The 27,560-nt window shown below is 39.5% G+C and overlaps 2 protein-coding genes, 1 long non-coding RNA gene and 1 pseudogene across 4 annotated transcripts; 3 read left to right on the top strand and 1 right to left on the bottom strand.

The window, feature by feature from the left end:
- Positions 1-1,890: 1,890 nt before the first annotated feature.
- On the top strand, positions 1,891-19,830 carry LOC145482612 (spermine synthase-like). Its single transcript, XM_081461217.1, has 11 exons — positions 1,891-2,100; positions 11,442-11,646; positions 14,056-14,158; positions 14,608-14,750; positions 15,274-15,365; positions 15,994-16,150; positions 16,623-16,710; positions 16,912-17,026; positions 17,442-17,521; positions 17,810-17,928; positions 18,396-19,830. The coding sequence occupies exons 2-11, from the start codon at positions 11,465-11,467 to the stop codon at positions 18,439-18,441; spliced, it is 1,125 nt and encodes a 374-aa protein (XP_081317343.1). The 5' UTR covers positions 1,891-2,100; positions 11,442-11,464; the 3' UTR covers positions 18,442-19,830.
- LOC145482645 (uncharacterized) lies at positions 2,097-11,044 on the top strand. 2 transcript variants are annotated; one of them, XR_014048786.1, is made up of 3 exons: positions 2,097-3,529; positions 4,069-4,272; positions 4,652-11,044. It is a non-coding gene; the product is annotated as an uncharacterized LOC145482645 (long non-coding RNA). The 2 variants fall into 2 exon arrangements; XR_014048785.1 differs by having other exon boundaries at positions 2,097-4,272.
- Positions 19,831-19,903: 73 nt separating the features above from the next.
- On the top strand, positions 19,904-22,238 carry LOC145482626 (uncharacterized). The gene is made up of 2 exons (XM_081461233.1): positions 19,904-20,205; positions 21,201-22,238. Exons 1-2 carry the CDS (start codon positions 20,066-20,068, stop codon positions 21,949-21,951), a joined length of 891 nt encoding a protein of 296 aa, XP_081317359.1. The 5' UTR covers positions 19,904-20,065; the 3' UTR covers positions 21,952-22,238.
- A 2,649-nt stretch (positions 22,239-24,887) lies between these two features.
- On the bottom strand, positions 24,888-26,741 carry LOC145482599 (pantetheinase pseudogene; annotated as a pseudogene).
- Between the last annotated feature and the right edge of the window lie 819 nt (positions 26,742-27,560).

Genomic DNA, 27,560 nt, shown 5'->3' with positions numbered 1-27,560 from the left:
AAGATAAGGAATGGAAAATTATCCTTCCTGACGGTGTACTTCTACCAAAAATCAGAACCGCTCAATATTTTAAAGAGTTTGACAAAATGCTCCGGTGCAGTATACTATACAAAGCCACTGTACTAATCTGAAAAAGAAATGTGTTGCTCTTAGTCATAAGTACCTGGAATGCGTCGCAAATTAGTCAAGCGTGAAATATTTCCGGGAAAAACTACAATTATGCAAATTAGGAAATTAGGTTAAAGTCGTGAGAAAGCTCACGCGACAGGATTTTAATTTGCCAAATGAGAGTTTGCGTATTTTTAAAGACTTTAGGACAGACTAATAAAAAATACTTTTGATCTGGAAATAAACTGCCGCACTTTAGAGAAAACCAGCTTTAAAAATTGCCAAAATTCTTCTTACCCACGATAGCCACGAAGTGATGATATTTGGAAGCGCTCCAAAGTAAGTTATTTTTAGCCAAATTCGTTTATGTTGGAGATATGAGCTGTTTATAGGCTGGGAAGTATGTACAGTTCGTATAAATGAATAAGGCTAATGCGAAAAACGTAAAATCATTCGTGGAAGTTCACCCAAACTTCCCTTCTCACGTGACCAAAATAGCACCAAAAACTAGGGGGGTGGTCTAAATTCTATGAAATTTATTTTATCTTACTAAAAATACCGCCGGTCGTTATCTTATCTGATAGGGAAAAAATGCTGAGAGTTTGGAGGGAATCGGCCGACCTCGATCTGTGGACCCTGCCTGGTCCCTAGTGACAATGACACTTAAAATGGAGAATCTTTAAAATAGGGAATCTTTAAAAGCGGGAATCTTTACAATGGGGAATCTTTGGAAGCGGAAATCTTTAAAATGGGTTATCTTTAAAAGCGGGAATCTTTAAAACGGGAAATCTTTAAAGTGGGGAATATTTAATAGCGCTAATCTCTACTGAAAAGTGAACGAGACTCTGTCAGTTTCCCACCGGAAGCTATTTATTCTGTCACATGTATCAACTCAACAGGTACAGAGACAGTTGTGGAATTTATTTATTGTAATTTTATTGCACGCTATTAAAGCACATCGGTTTAGCGGGATAGTGGAGCGGTTCAAATCTCGATTCTCACTCTTTGAGATCCGCTAGACCGACCAAAGAATCGAACCGCCTGGCTTTATCTCAACTCCGGACTGTGACGGATGTGCGCTAGCATGGCGTCTCCATCAAAATCTCTATAAATTTGGGTAAAAAAATTCTCCGCATATCTTGCGTAAGAAACATTGCTGTGACCTGAATCTTGGCGAAAGTCTTTGCATATTTACCTTCTTTCTCTTAAGATTCTGGACTTTATCATTTGAACTGTTTTGATTTTTATTTTGATTTATTTTGAATGGCGCGACACTGAAAACCAGCAATAAAGTAATTCGATGCTCCATGCCCGAACGATGTGACGGCGAATTTCGCGTATAATCCGTCATTGCGTGCTTAATGATACCTCTTTCCACGCCATGCAGTCATGCGAAGACAATTTCAAAGTGCCCATTGCATTCACTTTAAAGAAGAAAGAATCGGTCGCTTTGAAGGTCTTCCACAGTTTAAGTGGAATGATTTCGGCGGACAAGATGTGATAGCGGAAGGGTCGTTTGGAGCCGTTTTTATCACAAAAACCAGGAACAAGGACGAAAAGTCGAAACAGTGGTTGACAAGAAATCACCCGCTTTCAAAGATTCCCGCTTTTAAAGATTCGCCATTTTAAAGATTCCCGCTGTTAAAGAGTCCTCATTTTAAAGATTCCCGCTTTTAAAGATTCCCCATTTTAAAGATTCCGCGTTCCCCGTTCGCCATTTTCGTTCCTCATTTTCATTCCCCGATTCTTCGATTCTCCGATTCCCCGTTCCCCGTTCCCCGTTCCCCGTTCCCCGTTCCTTCGTTTAAAGATAGCCAACGTTCGGGCTAACCGGCAGCCTGTTCGCAGGCCAGAGCGCCGCGTGAATTAAATTAAGAATCTACGTCACAGGCATGGTTTGCCGCTCACGCTCACGCGTCCAGCTTTCACGATAGTCTCTTTTCGGGGAGGAACGTAGACCGGATACGAGAGAGCGGCGGAAATCGAGCCTAGGTAAGGTTACGTTCAGTTTGAACTCAAATGTAGAATTTGGGCGCAATATTTTGTACGAAAATAGTTACCGACTTTGCGGTACTCCCACCCATTTCGCTATATATTTTGATCGTACAAAACAGTCACACCGGCCGCTTGTCTGGTCTGAACTGGTGTTCTGAGGGTTGTCCAATACTGTCGAGTAGATTCCATCGGAAAAAGGGATCTTACGAATCGTTCGACTCGACAAATGAAGAATGTTATTGACGATCCGACAGGTTGAGTTGGCAATCGGAAAATTGCATCTCATTAGCGGGACTTACAAAAGATTCCACGTTATTCAGGCAGGGCCCCAGTGTAACTTTGTCGATTCGATCGATTCGTTCGATTCGTTCGATTCGTCGAATGGAGAATTTTATTGACGATCCGACAAGTGGAGTTGTCGATCGGAAAATTGCATCTCATTAGTGGGACTTAGAAAATATTTCACGATATTGCTGTGGCAGGGCCCCGGTGAAACTTTGTCGATTCGATCGATTCGTTCGATTCGTCGAATGGAGAATTTTATTGACGATCCGACAAGTGGAGTTGTCGATCGGAAAATTGCATCTCATTAGTGGGACTTAGAAAATATTTCACGATATTGCTGTGGCAGGGCCCCGGTGAAACTTTGTCGATTCGATCGATTCGTTCGATTCGTCGAATGGAGAATTTTATTGACGATCCGACAAGTGGAGTTGTCGATCGGAAAATTGCATCTCATTAGTGGGACTTAGAAAATATTTCACGATATTGTTGTGGCAGGGCCCCGGTGAAACTTTGTCGATTCGATCGATTCGTTCGATTCGTCGAATGGAGAATTTTATTGACGATCCGACAAGTGGAGTTGTCGATCGGAAAATTGCATCTCATTAGTGGGACGATATTTGGAACTGAGATCTCAAGTTTGCCGCAATTGAGCCCTGGTTTGCTATAGTCGCCAACTACCCGGTTCAAGATGTTCAATGATTTTACAGTGTCTTTTGGGCATCCACTGGCTACTGGTTTGATTAATCCTCGTCAGGTGTGCAGGAAATGTATGAAAGCACTCACCGTGCTTGAGAAGAAGGTTCACGTTGTGACAATCTATCACTCTGAAAGGGGAAGTTATCTTGGAAGCCGTGTGACAAAATTTTGCTGGAAGTATAAAATTTATGAACACTATGGATTTTGGACAGAAAATTCCATTAAACACTTAGATATTAGCTGTTTGGACAATGAATTTTTTATATCGTCCGAAGACACCGCTTTCCACATGTCTTTAATGCGCCAGTGTGCCAGTCTCCTCGTTGTTGGTGCTGTACCCTACATTTGCTACTTCATACAATCAGAGCTTTGGTTACATTAAACAGAGCGTAGCTGCTGAAGAGCACAATAGTAGTGGTTCTAAAGGAACTAAACGCATGGAACGGTAAGTGATGGTTTATTGTCACTTGTGATTCTGTATATTACCAATTCATGTGGCGAGTTGTGTCGCTGGGAATTCGAAGGCCATAATTAAGTTTTAACGCTGAATATGCTGTTGGGGGAATTGGTATTATTTAAATCAATTTCAGTTGAAATCATTTTTCATCCGTTTAAACACAGTATCACCACGACACGGATTAATTCTCATCTTTTTAAACTGGATTGGCTACCAAAATAACATCATTTGTTAATTTTGTTCTTATAACACACGCATTGTGATAGTTATGTTACCTTATATCAACATTCCTATACAGACAAATGGATAAAAAAGGCATCTTTCTCTGCCACTATTTTCTATCCTTGCAAACTTGTTATGGGGAATATTATGTTACAATGGTTATAAATATAGATTACAAATTTAAGTACTGTAAGAGAAAATGTTTTCTTGGGAATTTTGCACTCGATATTCATAGTGCATAAGGAACAAGCAGTGCATTTCCTTAATTAGCAGCTGCTTGTAATTTGTTGTTGATGTGTTTTTAGTGATACGGTTTTGGAGATGAGGCAAATACTAGCAGAAAGGACAGTAATGGATAGACGAAGGTTGGAGGAAGGTTTCTTGTTATTTGCTGCAGTACAAGTTATTGCAAAATATGGCCTTCCCATTCAGAGTATACCATATGACAAAGGAGCTAGCTGAAGTGGTGACAACACATTTTCATGAAGCATTTGTTAAGAAGTGGGGTGGTAAGTTACAGCAAATTTGTTTTTTAAAATTTGAATTGTATGGTATATTTCCATACAATTGTGAATTGTTTTTTTAGAGAGGGTGACGGATATTCAAAGGAACGTTTGGAAATTCAGTAGTGTAGGGACGGTTATTTTTCTTTATAAAAATGAAAATTTGTGAAGGAGTGGGGTGTTTTCTGATATCAGTTCTGTGGTAGGGGCGTTATTATTTCCTGAAACCTCAGATTGGTACTTTGGCTTTTTATTTCAAACTCAGCTTGCTTGGTATGGCCTGGTATTCATTTAATTGCTGTTTCTGCGGACCTGCTCATGGGTCATTAGGCGATTGTAAATGTATAGTACCAATTGAATAATGTACCCTTATATATTATTATAGGTTGCCAAAATACACCAAAAAAGGGATCTCGTTACTGCACAGAACACAATGACCATGCAACCAAGTTTAGAGATGACGAAGATGGTGCAGCTGAAACCACTGAAGAAATTGATACAGTCATAATTAAAATCTTAGCTGAAAGGGGTACAAGGCAAGGAAAAAACTATGAGGTGAAGTATCATAAAATAAATAACTAATGATTATAACCTCAATGTTGAAAAAAGGTTGTGGGAGACAACAGCATGAATAAATTCATTAGGCAAATTTTGCCGGTCATACATTTTTTAAAACATTTGTATCTTGGCTGTATTGAGATGATTGAGCTGAAAATTTCCAGAGCCATAAAAGAATGATAAAGTTAACGATGTTGTCTTCGATTTGGCAGATTGTGTTTTATGACGTTTAGAGTGCCATTAGTGCCAAATTGCCAATCCCATAATTTTGTGTCCAAGTATTCGGCATGAGTAGAAGACAGCAATCAGTGATTTTATCAAAAATAGATCAGCCAAAAACTCTAGTGTGTCATGACAAAAGTAGATTTTTTAATTTTAAAACTATGGCAGCGAGTAAAAGCTGTTTAAATGTGCATATTGAATTTAACGGCTTCTATATTTGTTTAAAAGCATTCCAATTATAGAATGGCACTTCTGTCATGAACCACGTACATAGCACAGGGCAGTGTTTTTAACTGAACTCTGCTGTTGATGCAGATTGAAAAAGTTTATGTTTGCAACAAGTTTTGTATGTTTCAATTGTGGCCATAGCATACCTGAAGTAACCAGATATCTGTTATACACTGGTTGATATGGCAGACATGTTATAAAGAAGGTTTCATCAAATAGGCTTGTCTTAGATAAGTATTATTGACCAATAAAAAGGAAGTTTTTAAGATGATCATAGCTATTTCACTTTTTACTTAACTGATAACAGTTGGGGAATAATTTGAATGTTTCTATGCATGATAACAAATTGGTACTGTGGACTTAGCCTTCTTATAAAGTACTCTCTGTAAATTGGGACTAGTTGCATGACCTGCATAGTAATGGCCGTTATATATATTTCATATTCTACTTAGATTTTTGTAATAGTTAGGAAATGTGTTGTAAGTTAAGACTCAAGACTGACAACTCGACTTATTCGTAAATTTAATTAAAGAATAAATTGAGAAATTAAGTGAATTTGTTTTCCTCGTTTTGTTGTTGAATGCACTATTACACTATTACTATTAGTAATCGTAATTGGACTGTTATGAAATTATGAGCCAATTAACAGTAGGAAAACAGCAGGAGAGATCCCATTTAAGTGAACATGATTGACACATTAATGGCATAGGAGTCCAAATACAGGTATCCAGTTACAGAATTTGTAATTTGATATTTGTAATTAGACACCCACCTGATTGCCCTCCAATTATAATTACCGTACAAATGCTACGAGCAGAACCAATTGAAATTAATAATATTCTTATAAATACTATTTCTACTGTAACTTATTAAACCATTAATTGGCGGCTCACATAATTAAGGGTTTCTTTTAACATTTCCAATTAGCATCCCTGTCCTTTCGATAAGGGAGTGCCCCCCCCCCCAAATGAACGATAGAATACGTGTTTTAGACCCTGTACACGCAAATCCGATGAATTTGAAAACATTTCGTATCATTTTTAATATTTTCACACTACAAACTTCTTCATGTAAATTTGAAAACGAAATGCAACATCAGCCCTAGATGAATGGTTGACCATGCATACATTATTACTAGAGCTTGCACTTAATTGAAAATAGGGAATTTAATTCTAATTTTTTGTCAACATGGAGGATAACCACAATCAGAAAATAGGTCCCCAAGACGTAACTGTGTCTAGTCCTGAGTAATTGAGATTTACGCATTGTTGCATTGTGCGGTCACGAGGGTTGTCCAATACTGTCGAGTAGATGTTCCCAAATAGCTGCCCTACAAGAGGGTGTCTCAGACTTTTGAATTTCGACCTCGTTAAAAACTTGTTTTGTTAAAGGATATCACAAGCTTTCGAACATCAAACTTTAGGGTGGTATAAAAAGAAAACGAAGCGATCTTTGAGAAATCGGAGACACCCTTTTGAAAGGTAATGTGTAACGAATCATTTGCGATGTTAAACACGTTGCGGCCATAATCGTGGCTATAAACGAACTTGAAAAAAAAGAAAGGGTAAATATCGCTTCGCTGCGCAAAATTTAGAAAACTTTTATGTTTTCGAAAAAAGAAAAAACGTAATCGAATTCTTCATTTATTTAGCTTTCAGAAAATGTACACTTTATTGGGGTTTATTTTTAAAGCCCCGCCACGAAACATATTAACGTGAGGTGGTCAAGGTTGATGTAGACAAAAAATTCGAAACGTACCAGAAATTTACTCCGATTGTCATACGTTGTCATCGGTCGGTTCACGGTAGGGTCATTGCGATAGAAAACTTGTTATGTTTGGCTTTATACTGCCTTTGGTGTTTCTAGAACGAGGAATATTCATATCTTTATTATGTCCTCTTCCACTGTGCTTTTGTTATAGCGGCGTTTTGTCGATTGTCAATCATTGATTCATCGATAAGAGTATTTTTGCGATATACTAAGGATATGTTAGCGGCGTAAATGACCATGCAAAATGCATCTGTTTATGTCCTCTTTCACCGTGCTTACTACGATTATCAGTTGAGTAAGGCGGGACGAAAGTATGGTCACCAAGTTTTAACGTAAAAATTGTGTTGTTGTCACGAGCAACGAGCTCCGTATCCGTTGGCAACTTGTCCGCCTTTGACGTCAATTGGCAGCAAAGCGCGCGAAATTGTAGGCGACGCGACAGGCGACCAACGGCTGCTGATATTGTTACCAACGGAAACGAGGTAAGTTGCCCGTGACAACAACACGATTTTTACGTTAAAACTTGGTGACCATACTTTCGTCCCGCCTTACTCAACTGATAATCGTAGTAAATGACCATGCAATGTTTCGTTTATACTACCTTTGGTGTTTTTAGAACGAGGAATATTCATGTATTTATGTCCTCTTTCACCGGTGTTTTTAGAACGAGGAATATTCATGTGTTGATGTACTCTTTCACCGTGCTTTTCTTATAGCGACGTAAATGACTATGCAATGTTTCGTTTATACTACCTTTGGTGTTTTTAGAACGACGAATATTCATGTGTTTATGTCCTCTTTCACCGGTGTTTTTAGAACGAGGAATATCCATGTGTTTATGTACTCTTTCACCGTGCTTTTCTTATAGCGGCGTAAATGACTATGCAATGTTTCGTTTATACTACCTTTGGTGTTTTTAGAACGAGGAGTATTCATGTGTTTATGTCCTCTTTCACAGTGCTTTCGTTATAATAACCTGTGAACGAATCGACAACGTTGGACCGCCGGGTCTGTTGTTACTAATGAGATGCGATTTTCCGATCGACAACATCCACGTTTCGCGGTCGTGTCCATTCGACGAATCGAACGAATCGGTCGAATCAACAACGTTGGACTGCCGGGGTCTGTTGTCACTAATGAGATGCGATTTTCCGATCGACGACATCCAGGTTTCGGGTCGTGTCCGTTCGACGAATCGATCGATCCGACAGGCTTTATATCCAGCTAATAGCCAATGAGATGTAATTTTCCGATCGACAACGAATAGAAAGTTCTCTTTTCCGATGGAATCTACTCGACAGTACTGAACATGAGTGATCAGTCGATCACGAATTTTACTCGCAGAACACCAGGTATGTTTTCCTTTAGCGGGAGAAGGTATTAAATTGTAAAGACGATTGAAAAGAACAGGGTAGATTACAATAAAAAATAACAGAGACCGAATAAATTAAAGCCTTACGTAATCCACGGCACGTGTCTCGATAATTCTTTTTTATTTTGGCTTTTCGTGTATGTTCCATTTCCGAACTAATTCGAAACATAAGATTTGCTCAAAAGCGGACTACTCAATTGTTCCAGCTATTTGTTTCTTCACAAATGAAATAACGATTGACTTTTCCTATTTTCGCATAAGCAAGGCATTTCTTGCGTCATGCTTTGCAATCAACACCTTGCATGCACACGTTTGGAGACCGTGTTGAAACGTATTACCTAACGTGAGAACAAACTGCCCTCTTCTCCTCAGAAAAAATCCGTGAGCGGCCGGTCAGCTCTGAAGTGAACATAAAGTATCTGAAGCATAAGTAATTCCGGCTATAATGTGCGCGCAAGCAGAATAACAGATGCCGAAATTTCACATCAGAACTAGCTCTCAAAAAATGTCGAATTTAGCGTTAACATCGAATTTAATTGTTATTAAGTTCTAAGGATTTCTCTGAACAAACGCACTTGTCAAATCCGATTGATACATAAACAATGGTTGGCTGGTTCTCTGGGTGTCGCAACACTCACACGGAATTCTAATGAGCAAATATAACTTTTACAGTGAATATCGCCGCGTTTTAATTTCGCAAATTATATTTCCCGCAAGAGTCCTTAGCTTGCTCGATTGTTACATGAACGATGGAATCCAGTGGATAAACCTTGTAGCGCACATGTGCCGAGCCGTGAAACCTTCCGTTTCACAAGTAGCATGCTGCCAGCACAAGACCACGTGGATAGAAATGGGGAACGTGCCTCCACCTGCAAACTTTTTCAAACCCATGTCTTCGTTTACCCTACTGGACGCAAATCGGCTGGAAGTTCAAGAAAACATTATTGGTTCAAAATTCCCGGGAAAATAGAGGGGCAAACTTTTCGGTGGTCAGCTAAGAGTCGCGCGGAACGGATAAAAACACTATTAATTCCTGACAACTGCATTATTTCACAAAGAAAAGCCTTTTTCTCAGTCACAAAGCGTAATCCTACGTTATTCAGAATCGTTTCTTGTGAGTATTGGCTACTTAACATAGTAACCCTTAAAAAGTAAGGCGAATCGGTCCGAATCATACATTTGGTCTGCTCGAGGTAGTGGTACATTTGTCGAAGCCTTCTTCAGCTGTTTACTTTAAGCTAGTCGAAAACTGAGAATCCGCTGTGTAGATCGCACATTCTTGTTAGTGCTACTTCGTAAGATTTTGTTGTCAGCTAACCTCGCTATCTCGGAATTTAAAAGGCCAGCTGGCTTTTAACTAAAGCAAGAACACGAGTTGGAAATTATAATCGACGCTAAAACAAGTTAACAGGGGAGTTTTGTTTTTAAACTTATTCGCGTTTTAATATTATAAAGGATACCCTCTTTACTAGAAATAGTTGTTGCTGTTAGCGAAGTTCAAACAAACCGTTCTTCGTGCCTGTAATTAATTAGGAAATGAGAACAATATTATACTTTAATTACTCTGGCTTACAACAGACTGAAGATTAGGCAAGAAAATCTTCAGACTCAGAAAACCAACATATTTATAGTTGTTACCTTGAAGAGGGTCACCTTCACTAAGATGCTCATTACCTGGGTAAGGAGTCCAAGTAAGAGATTAAGTATGGGTGTGACTTTTCGAACCCTGTGCGTTTGCATTTAATAATTGCTATCCACACAAATCGCGTGACACCTCAGCAAGGAGGAGTGAAGGCTCTGGGAAAGCAATAGAATTAAAATGCGAAAGTCAAACTGCAGTTGTACCCGATCAGTCTTGTTAGCATCGCAATCTAAAGGTCCCTATAATGATTAGAGTGGGAGTCAGGTGTCACAGTACATGATCCGCTTTTTAAGTAGTTTTATTTAATGGCTCATTTGGCCTGGCCGGGATGTAAGAATAAGAAATAAACATTGAGGGTGTTACGCCCTTTTGTCTTTATATTTATTTGCTCGTTTACGGTGGCTCGGTAGTGGATGTTAGAACTTGAAAATAACAAACATTATACCGGTGTATCTATGGACTATTCATTTAGAGACTGGTTTAATTTGGCTTGTTTTTCTTGCTCGGCAGTGGAGCAAAAGAGCTAGGCTAACCTGTCCCGTCAAGGAGCAAATGAGCCAAACGAACCCCCAAAAAGAACATTGTCTAAAGGAAAGTCCTTCAAATCGACGCTTTGTTTATTTTACAATGTATTTAATCAACTGGTGGTTTCCGCATTTAGCGAGCAAAAGCTGAACGCGAACAGAACTTAAAGCCGCGATGAAAATAATTTTTCAAGAATGACTGCTCCCAAACTTCATAATACTAATACAAAATAATAGATCTCATTCAAATCTGTAGAAAATCAGGAATGCTGCGACACTCTAAGAAGTTATCTCAGTCACATAACAGTGACTGTTTACTCCAAAATACCCAATTTGTCCGAAAAAAAAAAGAAATCGACGCATATCCTTTACACCAATTACACTGGTAATTAAAAAAAATAATTACCTAAAATTAGAATATCAATATTTTAGCGTAAAAAGAAAACTGTAAAACCAATTGATCCGCCGTCCAGCTCAATTATATGTATCGTGAAATTCCCTGGATTGGCCAACTTTCAGTAGCTAGCCTTTGTTTTGGATATAAATAAGCAATATAACAATAAATAACATTAAATAATAACGGTTTCATGAGCAAATTTACAATAAAAATTGGCTCTTCTAAAGACTAATAGCTACAAATGTAACCTGCTTACAATAAAATACGCTAGAAATAAAATAAAAAATTATACGCGCTAAAGATTTAAACAGGATTAAAAACCGAAAGTTATCTAAAAATCCTTTAATTTGAATGTAAGCAATCCTTTATAACATTCTTACTTAATTCTATCAATAATTTGCGTCTGCTTTTTCTTTCTTTTAACTGTTTATTTATCAAAATTAACGTTATTTTCCTACACAGAAACCAACAGCAACCAAATAAAGATGTCAGTTAAGCAGACACTTCTCGACTTCAATGTCACCCTTCCCGCGCCACTCGACGACAAAATGATGACATATCTGAAAAGGAAGGTCACAGAAGAGCTACAGAAAACGTTTGGTACAGAGGACTCCATTTCTCAACCCAGGCCCAATACTATGCTCTTGTTCTTCGATAAGACTGAAACGTAAGTCACAAGTGACGAACCAATGCCTCGTTCCCAGGGAGTGCAGAACTTGATGGTTCACTGTCTCACAATCTTAGTCTGTCCACAGACGTATTTATTATAATTTTTTTTTTTTTTTTGCTACGAGCTAGTTTCTTCGAGCGCGCGAGCGATACGAGCGAGGAGCGCTAGAGGACCGCGAAGGGAACTCATTTTGACCTTTGCCCAGCCCCACCCCCTTGCGTTTTAGCGCACGTGTCCCACGCGCAGAAATTTCCTACTACTTCTTGAATTAGCATTTTCTGGAGAAAATGAATAATCATGATAGCAGCATTAACCCAGATAAACTTATTACATTTTACATTTTGACGTATTTACCGTTGATGTAAAGTTTGTCGGGCTCCGATCCACTAAAACTTGCACGTTTACCATCCTTCCTGATCATGACCAAAAGCGTGAAGCCTGGGGCCGGCGAAGCAGGAACACTTAGATATTTATTTTTCTTTTTAACATTTTATTGTTACTTAAAGCACAATTACAAGAGCGATTGAAACAATTACATGGTTAATTAATTACGCTTACGCGATAGAAATAAAAATACGCATAACGGATAAAGTACAAAGTATCAAATATAGCAGGAATTTTCTACTACTTCTTGAATTAGCATTTTCTGGAGAAAATGAATAATCATGATAGCAACGTTAACCCAGATAAACTTATTACATTTTACATTTTGACCTATTTACCGTTGACGTAAAGTTTGTCGGGCTCCGATCCACTAAAATATGTAGGTTTACCATCCTTCCTGGCATTCTTCAACTTCTCCATTTGGAGCTTTCGCATCTCGTGGATTTCTTGTATCCTGTGTTTCCGTCCGCATTTGAGCACCCGTTCTCTGTCCGAAAACCTTAGGAAACGCGCAATGATGATCTTTCTCTTCCATTTTCCTTTCTCGGCTTGCTCATTCGGTGTACTCGTTGATATTCAATGCTCTGTGCACCTTCTATTCCCAGAACTCTTTCTAAGAACTCAGTTAGCACCCCTTTTGTATTTTCGGTGGACACTTCGCCCCGTTGAATAGCTCCATCTCCTTCGCTCGATGCGAAAGTTTCGGGGATGCCTTTAAATTTCGGATTTTCACGTCAACTGTAGGCCTCCAAGTATAGCAGTTTTCTGCTTGTATCGCTGACGTCGTCATTGTTTTTATAAGTCTTAGCTATCAATTCTTGTACTTGTTCGTCAACGAATACAGAACTTTTCTCCAACGAAGTGAAGTTATCGCCTAAGGTTCTGTTTAGTTTTTACTGAATCTACTTCTATCTCCAAAGACGTTACCTTGCTTTGTAGTCCTTCGACTGCTACGTTCAGTTCTTCCATTTTTGTTTCCAGGTTGGATAGCTTCGATAACACTCAGTCTATTTTGGGTCCGAGTACTTCCATGACCTCGTTCTTCGTCACTCGATATCTTAAGCGGAGAATTTGACTCTATCAGTCTTTTATTTTCTGGTGACGGCTCCAAATTACTGCGATGGCTACTTTTCCTTTTTGGAGTAATAAATAATTTTTCCATGGACGTTTAAACACGGTAGAAAATTGTCCGGTTTACGGAGCTTCGCAACACACGTCTACATTCTGTGACGCTCTCCCCAATCGATCTTCGGAACACTTAGATATACAGTGGAACCTCTATGGACCATGTTCGATATATCAATATTCTAACATGGCTCCGAGGCTTTCGGGTCAAAATTGAAATTTTTTTAAAGTTTCTTTTGTCTCTCAATTCCCAAAAGAGACTTGGATACAAAGACAACGACATCAAATATAAAAGTTTGTCCTGAAAGTCTCGGAGCCATGCTAGAATATTAATATATCGAAAGTGGCCTATTGAGCGGCGACCTGTTAAACTCCCCCCCCCCTCCCCCGCTTCCCCCCGCCCCTTGTTAAGCGGCCAGTAGCGATTTAGCCCCCATTTTCCCACTAGCTGTGGTTTCCTCAAAGGTAGCGAACTCGTTACGGGACGAAACAACAGGTTACCTGAGGAACATCAACTCCCGGAAGCAAATGCATATGCCAGGATAAACGCAATACAAATATCCTCTTACCTCTATATTCGTTCTTTATTTTGAAGCTAATATAATGTACGTGCAAATCTCTTCCATTTTGTCTGAAAAATACTTCTGCCATCGATACTCAACGTCCAAAGTATTTCTTGACCGCTCAAATGCACACAAGAAAAACTGAGTCTTCTCGCGGTTTTGTTGTTGGGCAACTGGCAGACGACCATCCCCAGATATATCTATTCATGTAAACTAAGTTTATTTCCATAAGAGAAGCCCGAGTATTGACGCAGTTTGACGCAGTTATGCGTCTAGTTGACATTAAATTAATTTACAAGCAGTATCATGCATGTCAGTTTGTTCAACATTGCAGGCAGTGTACTGTTCGGATATTCCCGGATGGCCTTGTCACCCTTGATATCGTGCAATACGTTGGTGATAACAAGAGCGATTTGTATCGTACTTGGACCAAAAAGGTAAGCTATATGAAGACCTGCAATTTCATGAGCGGCCATTCAGGCCTTATCCAGCCACATGAAAACTCGTTTAGCCCCTAAAGGGCGTCGGTGGAATATATACTGTTTTTGGCAAACCTTTGTTGAAGAACTCGTAACGTTACAGTTTGTCTCATCCAACCAAGTAATAGCACGAGCACTTCATAGGTTTCCAAAAGTTGTCACGCCATTGGGACGCGATAAGTTGCCTAGCATCCAGGCGTTCAGTTAGTTGGGGTGCAGTGGGAAAGAAACAGCGCGCGAAAAAATAAAAAACGCTTTCTTTGCGCTGCGCCCCAATTAACTGAACGCCTGGAAGAGGCTAGGGGGTTATGCCAGGCAGGCCTTTACTTTGCGAATTTTTTTTATTTTTTCATTCTAACTATGATAGCATTTATGTTTGTTGCCTTACTTTTTTTCCCTCCGTCTAGGATATAGTAGAGCTGCGTGATCGTATGAACACGAGCCTGTCGTGTTCGATAGCGAGGTACATTCTTCCAATCACACGGGGACGAGCGATCCGTTGCTATCGCGAAACAACTGACGATAGGATTATAGAGTATGACTTCGACAGGTAATCAAACGAACAGATTATTTGCCGTTCCTCGTGAATTCAGTGACAAGCAGAAGAAGGCGAGGCCATAGAGGACGGACAGAAAGTTTCAGTGTCACTTTTCCTCCTGAGAAAGTTTAGCCGCGAGGCCACGAATATGTTTTAATATCGAGAAGATCAAGACATCGCGTCTTTTATACACACTCGCCGCACTTAAAACAACTTCGAAACGATATCAAAACTGTAAAATTGCGGTCATTGTGAAAATAGTAAGAGGAAGTGTGGCAAAATGGTTAGGGTGTCGGATTTTTAATCCGTAGGTCCTGGTTTCAAATCCGCCTTCCTTCCACTATATTGGTACAGCAGTGCTAAACACCTCGAAACTTACATAAAGTGATTAATTTTTATTTCTTATATATTCCGCTCTTTGAGCCCGCTTCAGTCAGTCGTCACTTGTTGCCACTTTTAAAGTCGCTTTTAATGTAATTTTACTTAGTTCATTTCATTTTTTTTTCTTCTACCCCCTGTTTTTTTTCGCTTTCAGAGTTGTTTCCAGTGAGCACTCACCATATCAACATATTCAGGTTATCCATTCACCTCAGTTTGGCAATATGCTTATCCTGGATGAGATAGAAAGTAAGTCAAAATTATACTAGCCCTTTATCGACTCATCATCCAATCTACACTGTTCTTGACGTGGCAAATTTTCTCTCATCGCTCGGCCTTTTCGTCCTTTTTCAATTAGATTCTGAGCTCGATACTTTTTTGTTTTGTTTTGTTGTTCTTTTTTTTAGTACTTTATTTATTAATTTTGAGCTCGAGATTTTTATCACGTAAGAGCTGGCGAGGGGTTAGCTCAAGTCAAATATCACGCATACAAATCGAGAGCGAAGAATCTAATTATTTCAGTATAAACCTACTAGTCGTTCAAAACTTTCTCTAAGTCCTTTTCACAGACACTTCAATAACCCAAAGAAGTGCCGCTATTTTGTTAACAAGCGCGCACTGCTAGGCTACTCACTATCTACTTAACAATTCGATTATGAGCTCGAGATTTCTATGAGGTGATAGTAGAAGAACCCCTATCTTTTCTATCAAGTCTTTTTCTCCTAAGATGGTAAGCAGTGACAATTTATAAAAACGAAAAACCTACAATTATTTCTGGCAACTACATGTGAATGTCCACAATACTCCTCTCCCGATCCCTTCTAGAACTGTAGTTTGTATACTGAATCGTAGAACTTTCTCTTGTCTTGTTCAACAGTGATTGCTGAGAGCGACCTCGTTTACACGCAGGCTCTCATGGGAAACGGCAGGGCGGACTACAAAGACAAAAGTGTTCTTATCTTGGGGGGAGGTGACGGGGGAGTGCTTCATGAGTTATTAAAGGAAAACCCGAGGTCTGTTGTTATGGTTGAGATATCCTTTTAAAACAAACCAAAAAATAAGGTGATCGAGTGGTTTTTAAGAAAGGGAATTCCTTACTCAAATATACTCTCAGATATAATCATGTGGAGCGAGCATGGGCTATTCATTTTGCGACTAAACAAGGCAAAGCCTGAAAAACAACTTTCGCTCATTTTTGCCAAATTAACGTACCGTGCGTCATTTAATTTTGTACGGCATTAATTTCTCAGAACACCAGCACAGTTGTTCTGCACCACTTTAACACCTGTATCTTCATTTAAACTGCACCCCTTTTGTTCTTAGGGCTAGTGAAATTTTACGATTTTTATCTTTTACTTCGTTAATTTGGTCAGTTAGAAAGAACCTTTTAAATGGTGTAGGTTGCGAATCAGATCTTAACTTTGTGACCGAGCTACACGAGTTCTTTTATCGTACATTGTGTTATTCTGTTTGTTACGCGCACCATTCTTTAACAGCTTAACAAATTGACAAGGGTGTCATTGATGCCTCAAGAAAGCATCTCAGAGCAATTTGTGGTGATTCGCTCGACAATTTACGGGGCAAAAATTACGAGGTAAGTGGCAACTCCAACGGCTACAGACACTCGACGAAAATTTCCCTTGCTGCTGTTGTTGTTATTGTTGATGATTTTGTTATACGAGCTCCAAAGGAGATACGATCTTTTCTTCTCAACATCTTGAACCTGGTCACTGCCATGCACAAATTTCTCGTAATTAATTTAATATGGTGCTTTTTCCATATTTTCTCGTCACAGATTATAATTGATGACTGCGCCAAAGTCATGCGAGAATTTGTAAGGGAAAAAAAGACGTTTGATTTCGTGATTAACGATCTTACTGACATCGTTATAAGATCAGAAGAACAGGACGGTAAGTATAGTAAGTCTTAAACCACGATCACACCAAATTGCTGTTAGAGTCAATAATTAGAGCGGTTTTCACTTGAGGATCGAAAGAAATTCGCAATAGTTTCGCATAACTGCGCTTTATGATTGGTTAAAAAAATCTCGCGCCACTTTCTCATCCAATCCCAAGTAAAACCAAACCAATCGCGATTCTCCCCTACACTTCCCCGCACTTTTTGCCAGCAACGTGTATTTGGCTCGGGTTTTTAATTAGCTGAAGAAATCGGGTTTTCGGCTGAGATATCGAGAGTAAATTATGGTGAAACAAATGCAAAGGAAGCTACTTTTGGTTCGAGTTATTGGGAAATACGAGAAATAGAGGGTGATGAAAATCGGGATTCCACTATAAAGTTACTAAAACAATTTTGTGTGGTTTGTAGGTTCGTACTTGGAGTTTCAAAGGGAAATCCAGGACCTTTCAATTCGTCTTCTCTCTCCACATGGAAAGTATTTTGTGCAAGTAAGTTTGAGTACATAAATCAAGAATCCACGTGTCCGTGACTAAAAGTACGTGACAAAGAATCCAAGAAATTCAATGACAACTGAAATTGGGTGCGTTAACGTAAAGCACCTAATTTGACGTCCATCGAGCTTCAGTGAAGCTGGATGAACATCGGCTGTTTCCTTGGAAACCAGTAAAATTGACAGTTTTGTTACGTTATGTTGCATTCCTATCTCTCGTTCTCACCACTCCTTTATCGCTAGGCTAAATTATCACGTTATCTTACTATTTTGTTTTTCCTTTTAGGGTGGAAATGGACCTAATATGAGAGAAAGTTTAAGTCTGTACGAAGAGCAGCTGGCAAAACTGTATTGTCCAGTGGAGTTCAGGAAAGATTTTGCTTTTGTCCCATCCTTCTTAGAATTGTATCCTTTGCATTCTTTTACAATCTACTTTTTAATGATAGCTAGCATCTGAGCTTGATCATCAGCGTTATTTTTTAACGATTTGATTTTTCTAGAAAGATGGCCGCAAATCGCAAATTTTTAAAACAAACATGTTTTCTCTGCCTGCTTTCAGTTCATTTCTTTTCCGTATTGTTTTGTCCAGGGAGAGAAGAGGAAAAATAGTTTGACTTTCACTGACTAATCAAAAAATATTATCGTTAATTATCTGCGCTATCTCGACCAGTTAGATACAAACAACGAAAATTAAGTTCTATTACTTTTAACTTGAATAGCTGTTTTATGTTTTGGGGTTTTTTTTGTTATTGATTGATTGATTGATTGATTGACTGATTGATTGATTGACTGATTGATTGATTGATTGATTGATTGATTGATTGATTGATTGATTGTGATTTTCCTTAATGTCTTTGTTTCATTTTATGAAGATGGACGTTTTATGAGATATGGAAGAAGGATACCCAAGACGAATGAATTGTTGCAACAAGGTAGCCGGAATAGATGCCAGTTTTGTTAGGGAGGTGCACGTGACAACATACAAACGGCATATTGGTGACGAAGCCGCGAAAACAAGAAGGGGAGACGGGCCATTGGTTCGCCTCATTCTTCTCACGCTTTACCGATGATGGAAGGAAGACAGGAAAACCGGTTGAATTACCATAGTCAGAACTTCCGCTAAATAGCCTGCGATGACTTGTAATATACTTCAATTTCCGTTTTCTTTACCCATGCTTGTGATTAGTGAAACATTTCATTTTTCACAATAAAGGTCTCATTTCTTATGATGTTGAGATTTAATTTCCAGTTACAGGTTTTTCTATCCACGTACTTACCTTACACTAACGGCAAAGACCTAGAGCTTGTCGGTGAAAGTGTTTGCCTTAGAAAGAGTTCACTGAAAGGGCAATTATTGTATGCCAAACCGAGTTCCACGGTGCGGAGTAGTGGAATTGAAATGGTCCTCTGAGCGATCCTACAGGGGACCGGGGCGGGAGGCGGGAGACGAAAGGGCGAGAAGCGGGAGACAAAAGGGCGTCGGGGAAGCGGGAGTTCTAGGAAGGCGGGAATCATTTATTAAGCGTTAAAACACTGTCAAAAACAAGAACCCAAAATGTAATTTGACTTACATTTAGCTTATTTTTGAGACTTCTGGACCGACTGAGAAACGAAAACTTGCCCTTGGGTTAAAAAAAAATGAGGCTTACTTCCGGTAAAATTGGAAACCGCTTTACGATGGTTACGTCACAGATCATGAAATGTTGTCGCTTAAGCTCTCAAAAAACGTGAGTAAGAGGAGCAAGGCTGGAAACAAAGGAAAAAAGGAAAAGAAACGCTTAAGGATTGCGCCGAGCAAAATGACTAGGTTGTGTTTTGAGCCTCCTTATTTACAGAGGACAGGAGCAAGAGGAACAAGGGCGGGAGTCGGGAGATAAAGGTAGGGGAAGCGGGAGAGCAGGATACGGCAGGTGGAAGGTTGTGAATCCACTCCCCCCCCCCCCCCCCGCCCCCGTTCCCCTCCCTTCCAACTAAATTTACCATCCACGAACGCTTGGGTTTGACAAAGCTGTTCCTCGCTCTGTTTTTTTCTTGGATGGGATTAGTCTTTGCGTTCTCGACTACTCACGACTGTAAATCGACGTGGTAACACATTCCTGTGTGAACGCTTTTCTTTTCCGTAAACCTGGGCCGGGTTGTTCGAAAGCCGGTTGACGTTAACCCTGGTTTAAAAGTTAACCGAAGAAGTATTTTTTCTTGCATAAAAACGTTTTTGACTATTTATGTTTTGTGTAGTTTGAGGTTACTCAAACTCAAAACTGAAGGACAAACAATGTAAATAGAAAACCTCACCGAAAAATTACCGATCAATTCTCGCTAATACTTAATCGGGCTTTGAACAACTCGCCCCTGAGTCTTACCTGTGTGACGTCACAGGATAGTTCGTCCCTAACACGCCAAGCCTTCTTGCAGCGCGAAGCCTGGTTCCACAGCTTGGTTGCTAAGCCAACGAAAGCGCTCGTTCAGTTTGTTGTGGATTCCAGTGGAATTTTCTCTGTTGTTTCCAGCTGTGGATTTTCATACTTTTTAACCACAAAGCAAAATGTTCATCAGCAGCATGGCAAAGAAAAGACCCTCAGAGAAGGATTCATTTTATAATTTACGACCTCTGCCTTCCAGAGGAACAAGAAAGCGAAACCCAGACGAAGACTTCATACTGCGAGGTCGACGAACACCAGTCAGGTAATCAACCTTAAAGCATGTAAAAAGCGTTCTTTGTAACGTTGTGGCTTGGACAAAAAAGCCTTCAAAAGCTATGTGTTGTGTTTGAAGGTAAAAATGAAGTTTTTGCGTGTAAAAAGTTCATCATTTTTACATTTCATGCATGACTGCAACAAGCAATACCTGGGTCGACTCTTTGGAAGTTGCAATGGCGATATTTTTTCCTTTTCTACCCCTCATTGTTACCACGTATTTGATTGCCATGTATGGAAGGTGACAATGGAATAAATTGTTCGACCCTCAAAATATCCTTCTAGGTTAAAGTCCAGTGGCTCGTAACTGAAGGTCTCCTCTTTATTTGCACGCACACTGTTTAATTGTAATTTATTTTTCTGAATGAAACTGACATAAATGAGCCTTGGGTTATGCTTTGTGATCAACCCTAAAAAGTCCTTACTAAAATCTCTCACCAAAAGAGCTGACACAAAATTTCTACCTCTTTCTCAACTCAAGAAAGGGTTTCACATCTCCCTGTCACTAATACATGCATACTAATGAGTGCACCTACTACGACCATCAGTTGAGTAAGGCGCGACAAAAGCTTGGTGACAAAATTTTGGTCTTAAAATTATGGTGTTGTCACAAGCAATTTAACTTGTTTCCATTGAAAACAAATTATGTCAACAGCCTTGTGTCACCTGTCGCGTCACCTACAGTTTGGCGCACTTTGCTGCCAATGACACCATAGGGAGACAAGTTGCCACTGGAAACGGAACCAGTTGCCAGTGACAACAACACGATTTTCACATTAAAACATGGTGACCAAACTTTCGTCGCACCTTACTCAACTGATAATCATAATACCTGGGTTGCTGTGGCTATGACATTGCTTGACATGCCATTGAAAATCTTATGCACTAGTATTTTTCAAATGATTTGCAATTATCCAATAATGTGGCACTCTTGTATAAAACCTGTCATGGAAATAATTTCTATGTTTTTTTTTTATTGTTCAGAATGAAACCACAGAACTACAGAACCAACTCTGAAATGACTATATCCACTTCAGGACTGTTACATAAGAGTACAAGAACACCTTCCCGTCAGTCAGTAAGCTTTCAAGACTTGCAAACATCTGACGAAGAGTTTGATCCCAATGATTTAGCCTTGGATTTGTCCGAATTTTCTGATGGCCCAGAGGAAGAGCTTGCCAGGTTGCACGATAAGCCCAGTACAACTGATGCATTTCTTAACAGTAGTTATAATTCAGATAGCTGGTTTATAAAGCCAGTTCATCGCACAGCAAGTCCAGCAGTTGACATCGAGAAAATTGCGCAAAGACAGCCATTAAAAGCTTCCGTGTTGAGGTCATCTATGGAAGGAAATGTTACAAGTGATCCAAGTGAAAATATCAGGAAAACGCCCGTCAGGGACTTTGATTTGTCACTTTTTAGGGATGCAGAGAATCAAATGTTATCTTCAAGAACAATCAGTGCCTTGGCTACACCTTATCAGGAAGAACTGGCTAGATTACGGTTAGACAGACTGGGTTTAGAGGAGGAAAGACTCCTTAAAAAGAAATGCGTGGAGGAACTTGAAAGAATCCGTGGTCCCAAACCCAGATGGTACGAACTGAAAACTCCTGATTTTCACCATGAAGCTAAGAGGAACAATGACATTTTATCTTTATCCGGTCATTACGGAGATATCATGGAATATAGGGATCAACTTTTGTCTTGTGTTGGGGAAGAAAAAGTTGTATTGTAATGGACAACATGTTTCTAAAGTAGCTATTAAGTTAAGTCTTGGCAAGTTTAACACAAAAATAAACTTGTTTTCTTGAACGTTTGACATCACATTTCTTTTTAATGAACTAAAAGAAGACTGCTTTGTTCCAAACTGACTACATTTTCTAATTATGTCCTAACTAATAAGGTGGAAATGAGTAGTGTATTTTTCATTATTAATAATGAAGTTGATATGAAGTGTGATTAACAATCAGTGTTGAAAGAATCAAAATGTCCCTAAGAGGCAGTTTACTCAGTTCCTCTTTTGCAGAATTGACACTCTGTCTGAAATATAATTTTGACTGCTATACCTCAGGAACATTTCAAGTTGTTACCAAAATGCCCATAGCTTTAATTTAGTAGGAGAAAAAGACAAATAGAAAAAATAAAAACAAAATAAAACAAAGAACCCAACTCATTTCTGATATGAAAAACCTGATCTAGGAAGGATGAACTGAAAGAATCTCACATAAAATTTACTGGACTGATTATCATGTTTTTAATTTTTTTATTATTATGTTTACAATATTAACCCCACTTATTGATATACACTGCTTACAACAGCAGCATTGCTAACCAGTGTCTACTTAGAGTACTGACATTACTCACTAGTTGACAATAGCCTGCCTTACTTACCATATCATTGCATGACTTATATGATACTAACTCTGCTTACAATACTAACATAACTTACGACACTAGCATTTACTTTTTTCACATGAAATTACATACCAAAGACTGACCATGAAGTTTGACTGGGTCTTCTCTGAACCCTCTAGAAATCCCAGGATTAAAATCTCATTGCCTGTGTATATAATTCATTGGATGAATGGAATAACCACAATACAATGTATGTTCTTCTGTCTGTAAATTGAGTATAATATTTCTTGAAAATTTAAAATTTAAGTTACCACTTAGCCCAGCTCTCCCTTTGAATTCAGTTTTAAAACAGCTCGAAATAACAGTCTAATAATTTGACAACTTTACTAAATACACATTAAGTATCATAATATAATTCCCTTTCTCTTCTCTTTTAGCCATAACCCCCTGGGGATATTGGGCTGGGAAGAAATATCATTTTCCGTAATCAATCATTTTTGTGGGACAGGGAGATTGGCCCCATGACCAACACCCAGCCTGGAGGGCCAGGGTTTTCTGTCAGGGTGGCCTTCCCTGAGCCACTATATCCCATTATTCCTAAAAGCGTCAGATACCTGCCTTGCCATTGTCACAACCATTACCAGGGTTAGGACTTGGTGGCAGAGCCTATGACACCGTGTGCATTTCCCAGCATTCGCAAGGTACACCTGATGGCCCCAGTGCACTCCACTGGGACTAATTACCTCCCGGGGGGACTCCTATATAAAAAGGACGGGGGTGCTTGTCGTACCTTTTAGGGGTTAAAAAGGGGTTTTGGTGTCTCTTAGGGAGGTCCACAGCGGGAGATTTCACGATACCTTTCGGGTATTGAGCCGAAAAGACTCGATGTCATTTGATGTGTGCTGATTGAGAATTGGTACCTCTTAGGGGTGAAAAAAAAATTAAGCCACACAGACAAAACAGGATCTTGGTAACCCTTAGGGTTTCTTTTCAAAATTTCCGATAAGCACTCCCGTTCTTTTTATATGGGAGTACCCCCACCAGGCTAATTACCACCCTTCAACCCCAAGTATCATTATTATTGACTCAGTATAGAACTCTCCAGATTTGCAAAGATTGACACTGCCACTGTGATCAATACAAATTACTAACTGGCATATAGCATGTGAGCAAAAATGCAGTGAACTATAATAAGCTATTCAGTAATTACATTTATTATATGGCTGAACTGGTCCGCAAAAGAAAGGAGAATTCTGATTGGTTCCCTTAGTGGTCCGAATTTTTCAATGTGGATTGCTAAGATGGACTGCCCACGAATTAATTTTGACGTAATGCTTTTCATTCATTGCATAAAATAAACATTATTTTATATAGTAGAAATCTGTTACCTTCATTTTCGAAGGACAATTTTAGCTGAAAATTTACAAAAGTTGGCTCTTCTTAATCTGCTCATAAATTGGTGGTCTCCACGAACCATTCTTAGTATTCTTGGTGAAGGCGTACGAAAGGTATTAATCATTTATGTTTCTCGCGTCACTTTTGTAAATTTTCAGCTAAAATTGTAGAATTTTTTTATCATATACTTTTTTCCAAGTGAAACGGTACAAGGTACCTCGATGGGCAAAAACCCTGGCGTTCTGTCCTAAACTAGAACACCCTAATGATCAAACTATACAATTTATACCCCTAATCAAGGCCACCAAAAGCATGTCCACCAGTTTCCCATGGGAGTTCCTGTGTCTCGGCAAGGAAAATTATGACATATGGTAAAACACTGGTCCATAAAGGTCTGAAAGCTGACTCACATTACAGTCTACTGTGGCCAATGGCGCCATCTTTTTCTTCCTTTTTTGACGCCACCTTAGTCGCCTATGAGCAAATGATTTTCGCCATCCCTACTTAGTCACTTTCTATTCATGCATCTAACTTATAAAGCCTTTTAAATTGTTCATCCTAGCTAAACGAAGTAACACATTTGTTAAATTGAATGTAGAAGAGATTAACAACGCGAATCTTCCCATTATTAAATCCTTACTAGCCCCTACCTGCCGGGAATTTTCTTACCCCCAAAATCCCGAAAACGTGCAACCCCATCCTAGTGACTATTTAAAATGCAACCCCACTATAGTCAATCTAGTCGTGAAACAAGACCCTATCCAGCGGCATATCCCCATTACATTAGCCTATTACTAGGAAGCCTTCACCCCCCCCCCCCCCCCAACCCCGCCCCAGTCCCCCATCCTGGCCGGGGGATAGAATGCTCGATAGCGGAAGGCTTCCACTAAACTTTAGATTTCTACAACAACCGCAGTCACTGTTAAGACTATTTTACGTGCTTTACCACACGACGTTTTCCCAACTGCAATTTTTGCTGCAGGAGAGTACGGCGCCGTATAACGGATGTAGAAGAATCTAAGGCATATGTGCGACCAAATAACATGGCAGACAGCAATGGCTTGTTAAATGAGCTCACAACCATTTTATGTCCAGAGTACTCAGTTTCCTTTCCTGAGATTATCTGCAAATCACTTAAAATAACCTCAGGATACACGTACGTTTCAGTGGAGAAATTTCCCTCAATAGCAAACGACTTGAAAATGGTTGATGATGTTGTAGTTGAACTGCCACAGGATTGTTCCTCCATACTTGCGCATTTAAGTAAAATGCAGGCCTGAATGTAGTATCCTCCGGGGTACTTGTGATGACCATTGAAGGCTCCAAAGGCAAACATCTCATTTCCAAAAGGGCTTTCACTGGCTGTGGAGTAATTTGCTTGACAGCAAAGACCAGGGGTACAGACGGAGACAGTGCCATGAGCCCCGCTGAGCTTTACAAATGTGTAAGGATCGTCCCTAACTTGAGAGGTGAATGTTTCATCGCTGGACTGATCTAACTTTGATTCTGCACTTTTTTCACGGAAATTATCTTTTGGCAAATCTGCGTTTGGCACGCGAGCCACCAAAAGATGTCCCTCAGAAGTTTGCATGTCATGGATGTACTGTAATGCGTCGCCTCTTGAGTATATTCCGCTTCCTGTCATTTTGTATTGTGGAAAATGCTGGTTGGCAGCGAGAAAATTGACTGAAAGACCCCTTGACCATCCCTGCTGTATCCCGACTGAAATCAAGGTGGGAAGGCCATCCATCCAAGCGGTGGGAAATACAATATTGCTAACACTCTCGCCCAGCACAATAGCAGGATCATAGAAGAGAAGGTCAAAGCATGTGAACACACCAAATGTGACGCCAAATGAAGTCGTAAATGTAACGACCTCTGGTTGACGTGGAGTATTAAAATAAGTTTTCTCGATGCTAAAAAGATGCATTTTGCGGTACCTTGCAAGCAGCGTGCCATCTGTGTCAAATGCAACATCGGTGTTGAACTGGTACCTTCCATCATCAGGGCAGTAAGGGTCCGAAGTCTTATTACAGTACTTCACATCTCCCATGTTTGCAACCACCGCGATTGAAAAGTTGCGCGCCATGCAACTGAGTATATGTGTAACCTCTGTGTTCTTGAAACGATCTGGTTCTGTGCATGGATTCCAACTCTTGGCGAGACTAGGTGGGTTCGGAATGTCATCCAAATACAGATATATCTCATCGCGTGTAAACTTAAATCCATATAAGCCATCTTCGGGAAAAACGATAATGTCTGCTCCTTTCTCTTTCGCGAGGCGAGACTTTTCTTGGAAGACTGCTATATTTTCCTTCATGACTTCAAGAGCTTGGCTGCGTGTTTGAACGCCTAATTTGAAGACAGTGGCGTGTTCGTAAACAGCAGCAGTGTATCCTTTAGAGGCTATTGACGCCTTTACCATTAACAATGGCACTAGAAGTGCCAAAATGGGAGGGACTCTTCCTTGTTGGATCATGTTATGAGGGGATTTAGCGTTTAAGATTTTGAAACTTTCTCGAAATTTCGCCTTGCAGCGTAGTTGGAGTTTCTCACTTGGATTGTATTCAAACCGAACTTTCTCCTTTTCGAATTTTGCTTGATCTGTACCTCCGGGGTTTCTTCTTGAATCTTGCATGTACCTTCGCAGAGCTGATCTTTTGTAATCTCTTTGTCAGATATTCGAATAGTGAACTTCGTACTTTTCAGGGCCACGTAAGCTCCTCTCAAGGGTAGGTTTCTAACGCCGCAAAAATTCAACTGATAAATTTTTATTCAAAAATATGAACATATATTACAAGCATTCCACCTGCGATTGAAACGTTCATGTAGCCTTTTAATTTAATTTTAATCAATTTTAATGTAAATGGTTTAATTCAATCATGCACTCCAAACATAGGCATAGTCATTTAAAACATTCGATTAATAAGGTTAAACCTTCAATTATTGATTTAAAACCTTTAAAAATTAAAAAGGGTGGTGTTATCGGCGGTTGGATACGAAGTTCAAACAAAATTGAAAATTCAAATATGTTAATTAATTAAATTTACTTGTCGGGCATTCAATATTCGATATAAACATTCTATTCAGACATTAAATTCGAACTTCCCAGGCCGGGAACTTTCAACCTAGTAAGCGTTCAATTCGATTATGCCATTCAAACAGGGTTTGTTCACACCCTCACCCAGTTGAAACGCTCAATGAATTTGAACGTTCATGATCATCTTTACAACAACAAAAAAAAAAAAGGAAAAAGAAAAAGAAACATTCCAGTAGAACTCAAGGTGATCTCTCATGGCACTGTGGGCTAAGGCCAACATCCTGGATCTTCTGAGGTCCGAAAGGCGCGGTAGGGAAACCGATTGGTGGAGAGCTCCGTCAGGATGTCGTTCAATATGGCGTCCCAACTTCACCAATGCTCAAAAGCTCGATTAAGGTTACACAATACCTTCGCGGGTGCCCTTCAGAAAAAAAATTCATACCTGTGTTATTTTTAAGGAAACCGTGACTACAAACTTTATATCAATAGAAAGGATATGAACTGTAGAATTCGGAAAAATATCCACCGTTTTGGCCGCGCCTTTGTTAAGAAGA

The sequence above is a fragment of the Orbicella franksi genome, chromosome 3 (assembly GCF_964199315.1).
Source record: "Orbicella franksi chromosome 3, jaOrbFran1.1, whole genome shotgun sequence".
NCBI classification, from domain to species: domain Eukaryota; kingdom Metazoa; phylum Cnidaria; class Anthozoa; order Scleractinia; family Merulinidae; genus Orbicella; species Orbicella franksi.
Note: the sequence above shows the minus strand (reverse complement) of the source record. Positions and strands in the feature narration are given on the sequence as shown.